The 13,919-nt window shown below is 35.4% G+C and overlaps 1 protein-coding gene and 1 non-coding gene across 2 annotated transcripts in view; both read right to left on the bottom strand.

Annotated features, from left to right (window-relative positions):
* Positions 1–13,919, bottom strand: part of KPNA4 (karyopherin subunit alpha 4) — a 59,381-nt gene that overhangs the window by 11,266 nt on the left and 34,196 nt on the right. Inside the window, exons 9-13 of the mRNA XM_055308139.1 lie at positions 11,776–11,945; positions 11,642–11,686; positions 8,600–8,731; positions 2,971–3,099; positions 1,276–1,380 (exon numbers count right to left, since the gene is read on the bottom strand). Coding sequence (XP_055164114.1) covers positions 1,276–1,380; positions 2,971–3,099; positions 8,600–8,731; positions 11,642–11,686; positions 11,776–11,945 — 581 coding nt within the window. The remainder of the gene's footprint in view (positions 1–1,275; positions 1,381–2,970; positions 3,100–8,599; positions 8,732–11,641; positions 11,687–11,775; positions 11,946–13,919) is intronic.
* LOC129498977 (small Cajal body-specific RNA 7) lies at positions 2,455–2,777 on the bottom strand. Its single transcript, XR_008662250.1, has one exon. It is a non-coding gene; the product is annotated as a small Cajal body-specific RNA 7 (non-coding RNA).

Genomic DNA, 13,919 nt, shown 5'->3' on the forward strand with positions numbered 1-13,919 from the left:
ATCAATTGATGTAGGCTCATAATACCTGAGAGCTCACTCATCAATCTGTACAGGACAGATGTAGGATATCTGGAGATACAGGACAAACAGTATGTATCTTCTGATGTGAATCATCAGGAAATGTAGTGTATTAAAAGCCTTGCCTAAAAAATTGAACCAGATCTACCAGTTTACAGGAAACTTAGTCTCTATTACCAGTTTGTAGAAAACATGGAGGGAAAGAAGACAAAGGTTTTATCTTCTCTTTAATGACAGGTCACCATTCAGAAAAAACCCTCTTTCTGTGATTGTGACATTTTATTTTTATTTTTTAAAAAAATATTTTATTTATTTATTCATGAGAGACACAAAGAGAGAGAGAGAGAGAGAGAGAGAGAGAGAGAGAGAGAGAGAGGGAGGGAGGGAGGGACACAGGCTGAGGGAGAAGCAGGCTCCATGCAGGAAGCCTGACGTAAGACTCGATCCCGGGACTCCAGGATCACGCACTGGGCCAAAGGCAGGCGCTAAACCACTGAGCCACCCAGGGATTCCCCCAATTGTGACATTTTAAATGGTCTCTTTCCCAAATGTTAATATAAGCATAAGAGATGATACAGCATACGATTAAATAGCACACTTACTTGCTATCTGATTTTGGGCAATTTACTTGCCTATACCACAGTTTCTTTACCTGTCACAGGGGATAATTCTTAACCTCATGAATTGCAGTATTATATGAAGTAATATTATGTAGAATGATGAGAGCAATATGTAAGCATTTATAATCAGCAGTATATGATCTTGAATATTATCATCATTAGTAATGCTTTTTAAAAACAATAATGTCTTTTTTTTTTTTAAAAGATTTTATTTATTTATTCATGAGAGACACACAGAGAGGGGGGGGCAGAGACACAGGCAGAGGGAGAAGCAGGCTCCATGCAGGGAGCCTGACGTGGGACTCGATCCCGGGTCTCCAGGATCACACTCTGGGCTACAGGCGGCGTTAAACCGCTGCACCACCGGGGCTGCCCTAATAATGTATTTTTAACAAATACCAGGAAAATGGTAGTATTAGTAAAGGAATGATACCGAAGAAGAGTCAGGAGTTCCTGAAAAGAAATGTGTTTTTATATTTAAAAACTGCTATTTTTAAAGTTTTTACTTTAATATTACTTTACCATAGTATACATGCTACTGTATAGATTCTAATTAAACAGAGGCATATATTCACATAATTTGTTAAAATTTAAATCCTTTTCCTCTTACTCAGATACATATAAGATGTTTTCTTACCTTATCCAAAAGATGTATTATCATTGGTACAAGATTGGCATCAATTACTGCTTGAACCTGCTGCTGATTTCCTGCAGTGATGTTAGAGAGGAACCACACTGCTTCCTGCAGAACAAGACCCCTTCAATATTTCTCATTAAAAATTAAAATCTGCATCTGAACTGAATTCACTACATTTGTTACAATGTCCAAATGCTTTTTTATTATGGAATGAGTTCCAAAATAAAAATTTCAGGAATCTCAACTCATCTATCCTCCCCATCTTCCACATTTTCTTTGAACAAATTGTTAATGGCCCTAATTCAAGTCATAATGAGCTGACCCTTCTGAAGAATTCTTGAAAGCAATGTTCCCAAACATAAGACTCAAAAGAAGTTTGTCTAAACAAAATACTAAGGTATCCATGAGCTCCAATACAGATACAAATCCTAAAACTACTGTAAATGAGATTCAGCCTCCCCCTCACATAATGTGCTTTTTTCTCTATTCTACTGTGACCAAGAATGCTAGCCAAAGTTGGCAAATCTCAATTATCCATAATAATGGAGACGTGAAAATTGAAACAGTGGTTTTATAAATATACTTATTTGTATGTCATTCACTGCTCCATTTTCTTTTTTTTTTTAATTTTTATTTATTTATGATAGTCACACACACACAGAGAGAGAGAGAGAGAGAGAGAGAGAGAGAGAGAGAAGCAGAGACATAGGCAGAGCTCCATGCACGGGGAGCCCAACGTGGGATTCGATCCCGGGTCTCCAGGATCGTGCCCTGGGCCAAAGGCAGGCGCCAAACCGCTGCGCCACCCAGGGATCCCTGCTCCATTTTTCTTAAGAGCTAACATAGAACCAGATGTTTGATTGCTTCGTTGGTCTACCTTAATGATCTTTTTATGATACCCTTTACATTTTAGTGGTGCTTGCTGCTTTTGCCAAGATAATGGTAGTCAAGTGTTTCACAAGCTTCACTGATAATAAATGCACACTGAGACCAGTTAGCACAAAATAAGACAAAATATGTACCTCATATCCTCATATCCTAGGTTATCACTGTAATTTACCAGACATAATAAATTTATAATATTAATCAATACAAAGGGAAACATTTTCTCTAAAAAAAATTAGTAAACAAATTTTATTCCCAAAGCTATTAGTATTAGCTAGTATGAAGTGGGCTCTTTTGGATCAGATCACAGGACCATGTTTAATGAACCTGTTAGAGATTTTAGGGTGCTAGGCTACTTAGGTGAGCTGTTATTGGGTTATAATCATCGGCAACGTTGTAATCAACAACCCGTGTATTTCTACAACAGCCTCAGATGCACTCCAATATCAGCATCACCAGTCAGTGCCCCCTTTCAATAGCCTCCATGAGCACACAAACACACACACACATTCTATTAAGTATCTATAAAATATTAAGCTTAATTACTTAACTCACACATTAAAATTTTCCAGTCACACAACACTCAACACCCAATTATCTCTATTTCATCATTTCCAAGAGAGCCAAAATTGCAATGTTTACAACTAGTTTTATATACAGAAAATCATATAAATCCATGTTTAAAAGAACAGAGTATTCTAAATGATGATTTATCTTAAAAATCATTATAGACACTTGTGAATCCTAAATTTTACAAATGAAAACTGCTGATATTTTGTGTGTTATTACCTAGTATTTAAAAATACTTACTTTATTAATTTTCTCTTTGGGATGTGTCAGAAGTGCTGGGAAGTGTGAAAGAGCATCACAGTTCAAAACTACTTGTGTTTGCTCATCAGTTCCAGTAACAATGTTGCCCACAGCTCGAAGTGCAGCAGTCTGAAACAAAGATTTAATAAGATGTTGTTCTATTATGAAAGATACACCCTTTCATTCATGCCAACCTACTCTTTTTTACCAAGCTGTGTCTGATACTGAACAGAGAAGTGAATAGGACAGGCTTATGGAGCTAATATTATTGTAGAAAATAGTCAATAAACAAATAAGGATAATTTTAGATAGTAATTTGGGCCATAAAGACAATAAGACAGTACTTCAGATTTTTGATTCAGTGTTTCAATAAATTACATACCAAAACAGTGTTCTGAAGTTTTTCTTGCTTAGTATGACATTTATGAATTTGAGTTATCAATTATTTTTAATAGTTGTATTAGGTCATTTTCTTCAAGTTTGAAGTTTTCTGGGGGGCTAATTTTAACATTTACAAGGCAAATGACTCATTCCCTCCCCCAATTGAGATATAATTTATAGAACATAAAATTCACCCTTTCAAAGTGTAGAATTCGGTGGTTCTTATATATTCAAAGTTGTGCAACCATAACTAATAAATAATTCCAGAATATTTTTATCACATCAAAAAGGAGTATCTGTACCCATCAGTAGTCACTCCCATTTTCCTCATCCCCAGGGAGAAGGTGGTGAGTGATTCCTGACAGCTACTGTGCCTGAGATGTCTCTGTGGATTTGCCTATTCCAGACATTTCATATAATTGGAATCAGACAGCAGGTGGCCTTTTTTGTCTGGCTTCCTTCACTTAAAATAATGCTTTCAAAGTCCATTCATATTGTAGCATGTATTGATACTTCATTCCTTTTCATGGACAAACAATATTCTACTTGTATTTTTTATTTTACTCTTCAGTTGTTGATAAATATTTGATTTTCACTGGGTATTATAAATAACAGTGCCATAAACATTTGTGTGCAAGTTTTGGGTGAACATGTGTTTTCAATTCTCTTGGGTGGGTGTACATGTGTACACACACACACACACACCTGGGAGTGGAAAATGCTGTGTTATACAGTAACTGTGTCTAACTTTTTGAGGTACCATCACACTGTATTCCAAAGAGGTTGTGTACCATTTTATAGGTATATAAGGATTACACTTTCTCTACATCCTTGTCAAAACTTGTTAACGTCTTTTTGATTATATCATCCCAGTACATACAAAGTGGTATTTCATTGCAGCTTTGATTTGCATTTCCTTCATGACTAATAATGTTGAGCATGTGAGAACATGCTTATTGACCATTTGTATGTCTTCTCTGGATAACTGTATTTAAAAGTTTTGCCAATTTTTTTTCCCTTTTTTATTAAGACCTTATTTATTCATTCATGAGAGACACAGAGAAAGAGAGAGGCAGAGACCCAGGCAGAAGGAGAAGTAGGCTCCATGCAGGGAGCCTGATGCGGGACTCAGTCTCCGGACTCCAGGATCACGCCCTGGGCTGAAGGCAAGTGCTAAACTGCTGAGCCACCCAAGGATCCCCAGTTTTGCCAATTTTTAATGGGATTATTTGTCTTTTTATTGTTGAGTTTTAAGAGTTTTTTATGTAATTTGGATAGAAGTTCCTTTTCAGATATATGATTTGCAAATATTCCCTTCCATTCTGTAGGCTGTCTTCTCACTTTCTTGATGGTCTCCTTGGAAGCACAGATTTTTAATTTTGGTGAAGTCCAATTTAATCTATTTTTCTCCTTGGTTGGTCATGCTTGTGGTATCATATCTAAAAAACTGCGGCCTAACCCATGGTCATGAAAATTTATGCTTATGTTTTCTTTTAAGAGGTTTACACTTTTAGTTCTTTTTCTTTTTTTTAAAGATTTTTATTTATTTATTCATGAGATACAGAGAGAGAGAGGGAAAGGGAGAGGGAGGAGGGGGGAGGGAGGGAGGGAGGGAGAGAGATAGAGATAGAGAGAGAGAGAGAGAGAGAGAGGGGCAGACACACAGGCAGAGGGAGAAGCAGGCGCCACATAGGAAGCCCGATGTGGGACTCGATCTGGGGTCTCCAGGATCAGGCCTTGGGCTGAAGCTAAACCGCTGAGCCACCTGGACTGCCCTACACTTTTAGTTCTTATATTTAGGTATCTTATCTATTCTGAGCTAATTTTTATATATAGGAGTCTAATTTCATTTGTTCACATGTTGATATTCAATAGTCTCAGCACCATTTGTTGAATCACCATTTGTTGAAAATTCAGACTATTTTTTGTTAATTGAATTTTCTTAGCACCTTTGTTGAAAATAAATTGATCATAAATATATGGTTTATATCTGGACTCTTGATTGTATTTCACTGATCCTATATATCTACTCTTATGCCAGTATCACAGTCTTGTTCACGCTTAGCTTTGCAGTTATGTTTTGAAAGTGAAGTCCCCAAACTTTTTTTTTAAGCTTGTTTTGGCTATTTCTCGGACCCTTGTATTTCCAAATGGATTTTAAGATTAGCTTAAGTTCCTACTAAAAAGAAATTGGGATTTTAACAGGAATTGCACTTAAAGATTTTGATTTGAGAGAGAGAGAGAGAAGCAAGCATATGAGCAGGGGGAGGGGAGAGGGAGAAGTAGGCTCCCCACTGAGCAGGAAGCCCAGCTCTAGTTCCATCCCAGAACCCTGGATCATGACCTGAGCCAAAGACAGATGCTTACTGAACTGAGCCACCCATGCACCCCAACAGGAATTGCATTTAATCTGTAGGTAAATTTGAGGAGCACTGCCACCCTAACAACACTGCCTTCTAATCTATGAACATTGATGTTTTTCCATTTATTTAGGTCTTCTTTAATTTCTTTTAAAAATGTTTTATAGTGATCCAGCTTCTTTAACAAATAAATTTAAAAAAAGAAAATTGTAGAGTAACAGAAACATATAAATAAAGCTACCAAATGCAATGTGTCGATCTTGTTTGGAAACTGATTTGGTCAATATATGAAGCAATCAGTAAAATTTGGATACTGACTGGATTTTAATATTAAGATTAAAAAAAATATTCTAACTGTACTGTGATTATGTGAAAACCCAGCCTTATTTTTTAAGAGAAGGTGGATGAAATTATATGCTATCTGGGATGTGTCAAAATAATTTGTGGGGAGGGAATGAGTAGGGATATAGAGGAAACCTACATGAAAGTTCATTACAACTATTTTCTTTTCCTAAATTATGGAGTCAAAGTTGAAAAAAATTTAAAAACCTCTATTAGTTATCATGTAAAGTACAAAGTATTGAGAGCTGCTAAAGAAAAATTCCACCCCTATTTCTGAATGAAGTCCAATGTTAAAACTAAAGATGCATTCTGAAAAAACAAAACAAAAAACCATCTACCCATACCAAAACATAAATACTACACTTAAGAAATGCAAACTTGGGCAGCCTGGGTGGCTCGGCGGTTTAGCGCCGCCTTCAGCCCAGGGCCTGATCCTGGAGACCCAGGATCAAGTCCCATGTCAGACTCCCTGCATGGAGCCTGCTTCTCCTTCCCTGTGTTTCTGCCTCTGTGTGTCTCCCATGAATGAATAAATAAAATCTTAAAAAAAAAAAAAGAAGAAATGCAAACTTACTGATAAATATCTAGTATGAATTATTTTATTTAAAAAAAGGTTATTTTTCTAAGTAATCTCTACAAAAAACATGGGGCTCAAACTTACTATCCTGAGATCAAGAGTTGTGTGCTCCTCTGACTGAACTAGCTAGGTGCCCCTAGTCAAATACCTCTACATGGCAAATTATTCTATTCCTGAATTCAGCTAAGTGTTCCCTCCTTCCTTAAATTGCCTTAAATTTTAAGGTTTGTGTTCTCCATTCTAACTGCACATGAGTATCATCTGAAGAGCTTTTTAATGCTCAGGTTTCTAGGAAATATCCCAGATTTACTTAAACAGAATCTCTAGAGGTCAAGCAATGGAAATAATTTTTTTTTTTCTTTAAGCTTCACAGTTGATTTTAATATCCACCAGGGTTAATAGTGAATCAGATGAACAGTTTTCCTTAAGCTATTATTGAACAGACTATAAGCCATCATATGGTTAAAGCATACTATTTATCTCAGAAGGATAGGAAGAACATGCTGTATCTCCCTTTACCACCACAGTTGACAGTTACTGCTTCTAATATTTTTGTGAACTTTTCAACCTCTTTTTTTGACTCTATCTAGATGGAAGTTTGGGATAAATATTTATGTGGAAGGATTTAAAAATAATAAAAGGATAAAACAAAGTTTTAACAAGATTTTATTTACTTATAAAAGAAATTATTTATTTGAGAGTGTGGCAGGAGGAGCAGAGAGGGGAGGTAGAGGGACAAGCACTCCCCACTGAGCCCACCTTGAGGCTAGATCCCAGGACTCCAAGATCTTGACCTGAGCTGAAGTCAGATGTTTAATGGAGCCACCCAGTTGCTCCATTAAAAAAAAAAAAAAGATTTTAAATAACTAAAAGGAAACAATTTAGGAAGGCCCTAAGCAGCATATTTCAGTATAAAGCCTTTATCACAGTGCCAATGAAACTAAGCATTAACTAAGCTTGTGTGGTACAGCATGGAGAGCTAAAAAAAAAGGGGGGGGGGTGGGGTGGGGGGGAGAAGAGTAGGAAAAATGAAGAAAACTAAGAATAGAAAAAAAATCAGTACTTGTTTCAGATGACACTCAAGTTACCATATGAATTTCCTAGGTCTACCTTAGAAGTCAATAACTTAAAAAGGAGATGCCTTGGGATGGGATTTTGGTGAGGTATGGGGAAAGAGAGGGGGAGGGAGAATGGTTCTTATTGACCTGTAGTGATCTTACTTCATTTTCCTCTCCATCTTTAAAATGGGTATATCTCACTCTTTTCAACAAAGATATGTTCTTATTTCAAAAAGGTATATGCGTCCCTATGTTTACTGTAGCATTACTTATAATAGCTGTGGTATGAAAACAACCCAAGTGTCCACTGACAGATGAATGGATAAAAGCATGGTGTGTGTGTCATAAAGAGAAAGAGATCTTGCCATGTACAACCACATGGACGGACCTAAAGAGTATTATGCTAAGTGAAGAAAGTCAAAGAAAGACAAATACCATATGATTTCACTCATATGTAGAATCTAAAAAACAAAATGAACAAACAAACAAAAAGCAGAAAGAGACCCATCAATATAGACAACAAATTGATGGTTGCCAGAGAGGAGGGACATGGAGGGATGGGGAAAATGGGTGAAAGGGATCAAGAGATACAGACTTCCAGTAATTTGATGAGTAAGTCATGGGATACACAGTATAGCACAGGGAATATAATCAGTGGTATTGTAATGGCATTATATTGTGGTGAGCATAGTACAACTTATAGAGAAGTTGAATCATTATGTTGTATACCTGAAACTAATGCAATATTGTGTGTCAACTGTACATCAATAAAGAAAAAATATTTTAAAAAGATGTGATATTAGGCTAGAAATATACTTTGAACTAATGAAATTGTCCATTTTTGAATGCCATGCTTAAAGCAAATTAGTGATAAACAAAATATCTCGTATCATTATCAACAACAAACTCACCTGAACTTTAACTTCCTGGTGGCTGAGCAGAGGAACCAAGTGAGGGACTATTCCAGAGTCTATTACCATCTGTATCTGTTCATTGCCAGCATCAGTAAGGTAAGAGAGGGCCCAGACTGTATCTACCAATATCTAATGGATAAAATGAAAATTCACTTTAATAATTCTTAACCATACAGACTAACCTATGATTATTCCACTCAGTTTTTCCTTTCTTGTCTCATCTCAATTCACTGAAATCTTAATCGTCTCTATTATATTAAACATCATCATCTATCTATGAATGTCTGAATGAAGTATGTGCATCCTTTAGCCATACTGAGGATGATTTGGTTAATTATGATCCCGAGCACAGGTTAGTATCCTTTTTTCTTCTTTGTTTTAGTATCTAGTCTTAATTCACTAAGATAGACACTATACCACACATAAAATAGGAGAAAAAGACATTCTTTCCCAAATGGTTATACCAAGACATATGTCCAAAGACACTGAAGTAAATACATAAGCCCATGTGTATTCAGCATATGGAGTGACTCAGAACCTCTGGGCTAGATGTATATATTCCAAGTTGTTTTCTAGTGGTGTCATGTAGATATGTCTAAAGCCAGTTATTTCAGTATTAGGAGCATAGTACTTTTCATCTTTTCCAACCAGTTTGCTTTGCCTTATTAAAACTGCAGGCAACTTCTCATAGTGGAAGTGTCTTACAGCTGCAGATCAAGACATTACAAGCAACCATAGGACAATCTGTGTGATCTATAATCAAAAACATTCTAGTAAAAAATGCATAATTTACAGCATCTGCCAAAACTACTTGTAAAAAAAAACAACCCTCTGCAGTTAAATACTAAAAACTAAACTATAATTTTGAATAACTTTATTGTGAAGTTCAGCAGGCCATTGTGTCTCATCTTTCTTTTGTATTAAGTCCTAATTAGAAGTTATATCCAAAAGGAAGTATGACAACTGTGTAAAACTGCTGCATAAATAACAGAGTTATTGATAAAGACACAGGAATAATAATTGTGCCTGGAACTTTACTTCTGAAGCCTTTCTGGAATATTAACTATGTGCCAAAAGACAAGTCAGAAAGGTTTGAAATTGTTTAAATCCTAAACCAATGATATGTTTAAAACATCTGAGAATTTCCTGGAAGGAGAAAACAACACTTTGCTGTTGTTCCTTTCAAAAACTGGAGAAAGCTCTTTGACTATTTTTAATGTTAAAAAGACACCAAATGAAAGAATTCACACACAAAATATGTGAAAGAACTAAATTTCAACTTACAAACATAAGACTTTTTTCCAGAGTACCAACATATGCCAAAATTTGTCGATACAGGCAAAAAATTTCAAGTTACTTGTCTCCCTGACTGTACATAAAATCCAGATACAATTTATTTAAAAGGCCCAACGCTAAACATCATGAATATGCTTACATCACAATCACAATTTAAAAAGACTTGACCTCATATATACTTCTTGTATTGAAGTTAATATTCTATAATAAATTTACAGATTATAACTACAGTTGTAATTTCAGTGTTTCATATATGGTTTGTGGAAGCAGTTTTATTTACTTTCTTAGTTCTTTCATGGTCTGATTTAAGAATTTGCTGCAAGTGTTTACATAAGAAGACTGTATTTTTAATAAACATATAGTAAACATGCTACTAAAGAACAATGAGACTGGCTTGAAAAATTCAAGATCTATTAAAAGCAAGAAAAATGAAGCTATCTAAATCTAAACTGGATTGGGGTAAATAGGTGGAAAGAACAGAGTATATCTCTGAATAAGATCAACCAAGATGTCTGGTTTTCTGGTAGAGGTATAAACTTTGAGATTAATCTTCCTTGGAACTCTTTTAAAAGTAAAATATTAAAATTTGTAACTTGAAATAACAAACTTGGCACTAAGGAGCCAAACTCAAAATGGCTATATATATGTATATAAAGATTCTAGACTATCAGGATCTAAAACAAAATTATCTTTAAAGCAAAGATCATGTTCATCTAATGAATTTTATACCCTATGTCACTGCTTGATGTAGTGTAATTCTAACTTTAATTTGTTCCATATGCTTTAAAGAGAACTTGGAAAAATGGCATTACCCTAGAAACTGAAAAGGAATGAAGCAGCTTATCAAACACTGTTCATCACACTAAGCTGTTTTCAAAGAACCAGAGCTCCTCAATGTTGTATCCCTGTGATTTCCTTTACCCAACATATTCCTTGCTTTTCTAACACACTGAAGGCAAAGCTGGTTTTATAAGCAGTCAGTTTCCCACCTCATTCATACTTCCTAAGGTGCTTTTTCCTTTGCCATTTGGGTTGGTGAGAATGAATAAGGTATATGTATTATGTTTAAAATTTAGTCTGCACTAGTTTTTTGTTCTTGTTTGGATACTTATGAGTTCTCTCTATATCATGTGAAACCACTATCAAAATCACTGTAGATGGAAAAACATAGTAAAACTGAAATTAAAGAGTAACTGATGTTCTTGGATTGGTGCATACATACAAATATAAACCCATACGTAAAGGCACAAATATTTCTTTTTATCTTTCAAAAAATGGAAATACTATTAGGCCTATGTAGTCTCTCAAACACTGGCTAGACCGTCAAAATAAGCTTTCATAAAAAGCTCTTGACCAAAGATATAATCTTAGTGAGAGAGATCACTAACTGGCAACTGTAGGAACTTTCAAAATGAGTTTTGATCTTTCTTTCTCTCTCTCTCACACATGCACAATCACAGAGGTAATTTTAAGAACTTCCAAAATGAGTTCTTACTCCCCCAACTCTCCACATGACATTATTCAGGCCAAAATATAGTTAGGGTTGATTTCTTCAGTGTAAATTATATTTTATGATATAGGTAAACACAAAGTAAATATAGTAATAGCAAGCTATGTTATTACAACTCATGAAATGGAAAAATCTAGTCGAGTACAAAGAACATCATGTTCAGTAGAATATATTCTTCCCTGTGTCATAGGGGCGGCCCAGGACATACATATATACACATAAAAAATACTTACATTTACGTCTGTGTGATGAATTAAGACACAAAGAGCTGGAAGAATCTGGAGAAAGAAATACACAGATTCAGAAAACATATACATAATGGTATCTAGTTTATAGTTAAAAAACAAAACATGAAACACCTGTTTACCTCCTGAATGGTTTCCATTGGGGGTGGTGGATCTTTGTGGCGACATAAGTTGACCATAACCCAAGTAACATTTCTTAAGAATGTTATAGGAATAGACGGACTTATGAAGGAAAGTAAAGGTTTCACAACTCCAAGACTTATGACATAATCTCTACACTGTGGCCCATCACCTGTAGGAAGGAGTGATTCATTCAATAAAATACGTTGACAATAATCAATTCAGAAAACAAAGCACTGAGTTCGATAGGCTGCTTTCTGTATTTTAACTAGATATACTACTTAGCTTTATATACAAGTTTTAGACAACAATAACCAAGTTCTCATTTTAGGTCTTTAAGCCAAGAGAAGCGACATAAAGTACTAAGATTTTTTTGCACATCATTCCATGTTCATGTTTATAAATTGTTCATCTACGATTTTATGCCATTCAAAATTAGGAGCCTAAGGATCCTTCAGAGTACCTGGTGGGCAGAAAACTGTTGCTTTTATTTTCTCTCTCAATGGTACTCTCAGTTTAACAACTTTCATGTAATAAAACACACACACACACACACACCCCGAAATACTACTAGAAAAAAAAATGTTTGTAGAATTTATACTTGTGCTCCAATATTAGAGTACCAAAGTATTTTTTTTAAGATTTTATTTATTTATTCATGAGAGACACACACAGAGAGAGACAAACAGACAGACACACAGGCAAAGAGAGAAGCAGGCTCCATGCAGGGAACCTGATGTGGGGCTCGATCCCAGGATTCCAGGATTATACCCTGGACTGAAGGCAAGTGCCAAACTGCTGAGCCACCCAGGGATCCCTGAGTACCAAAAGTATTAACTACACATTTTAAAAAACTAGGTCCAAAATAGAATTAAAAAAAAAAAATGTCAAAGGAGGGGATGAACCAATATCCCTAGAGCAGTGGTTCCCACAGTAATTTTGGGGCCCTATCTCAGATTTATTAAACAAATTGATCCAAAATTCTGGGTTTTAATTACATTCTCTAAATGAAACCTCTTTTCCTTGCACTGTAATATTTGGAGACAAAATGCCTGTTCTTTTGGCATCCATGTATTCTAATTATTCTACAGTGTCACTAGTTTAAAACCAAAGATCAAGATGCTGCATTAAGAGTTACAAATCTAAAATTTGGTATAAAAGCAAAGGGGTGAAGGAATCTGGATACACAAAAGATAGCATTGCTAGTAGGAATATACCATATACGAAGAATAGTTTAATTTACAGAAACTTTCCCATTTTAAAAACTCTTTTAACTGTGGGACACTAATCATCCCCTGCATTCTATCTTGGCCCTCAGAGAGTAATATAGAAAAGGTACATGAGTGTAATATTGACTACTTCCATGCAAGAACAATAATCTGTGGCAAAAATAAATTTTAATAGCAAGGGACGTAACACAGTTCAGACTCCAGATTTTTCCATTCTCCATTCACTGGAGGATAGTTCTTCAAATTCTTGAGTCTGGGTAAAGTCCATCTCTAGTTTAAAAACATCTTGAGGGCAGCCCCGGTGGTGTAGCGGTTTAGCGCCGCCTGCAGCCCAGGGCATGATCCTGGAGACCCTGGATTGAGTCCCACGTCAGGCTCTCTGCAAGGAGCCTGCTTCTCCCTCTGCCTGTGTCTCTGCCTCTCTCTCTCTCTCTGCATCTCTATGAATAAATTAAAAAATCTTTAAAAAAAAATCTTGATATATCAGAATTGTCTTTAACTATTCTTCTTACAATTGCATCAGAGAAAACCTGAAAGGTAGGGTAATCACATGGTATTCAACATTTAATGACACCGTCTATAAGCTACAAGCACCTCCTGTATGATGATGACCTCATGATGATAATGGATAGTACTACTCTATTTTACTGTACTAAAATCCAAAAAAATATTAAAATTTTCAATTAAGACTCTTTTTAGAATTGCCATTGTGGAGAAAAATTGTTGGTTTTACAATGTGTATCCTCCTTTTCTCTAACTAGTTTCTATGACAATGGAGAGTATTAGGGAATAAAATGGACCCATCAACATAATAAAGAAAGGAGAGGAGATCTATATCACATATATATTTTATAATTACTCAAAATATAAAGAGTTAACTATATACTAAAAAAAGAGCTGACTATATACAAAAAGAT

The sequence above is a fragment of the Nyctereutes procyonoides genome, unplaced genomic scaffold (assembly GCF_905146905.1).
Source record: "Nyctereutes procyonoides isolate TBG_1078 unplaced genomic scaffold, NYPRO_anot_genome, whole genome shotgun sequence".
Lineage (NCBI taxonomy): Eukaryota > Metazoa > Chordata > Mammalia > Carnivora > Canidae > Nyctereutes > Nyctereutes procyonoides.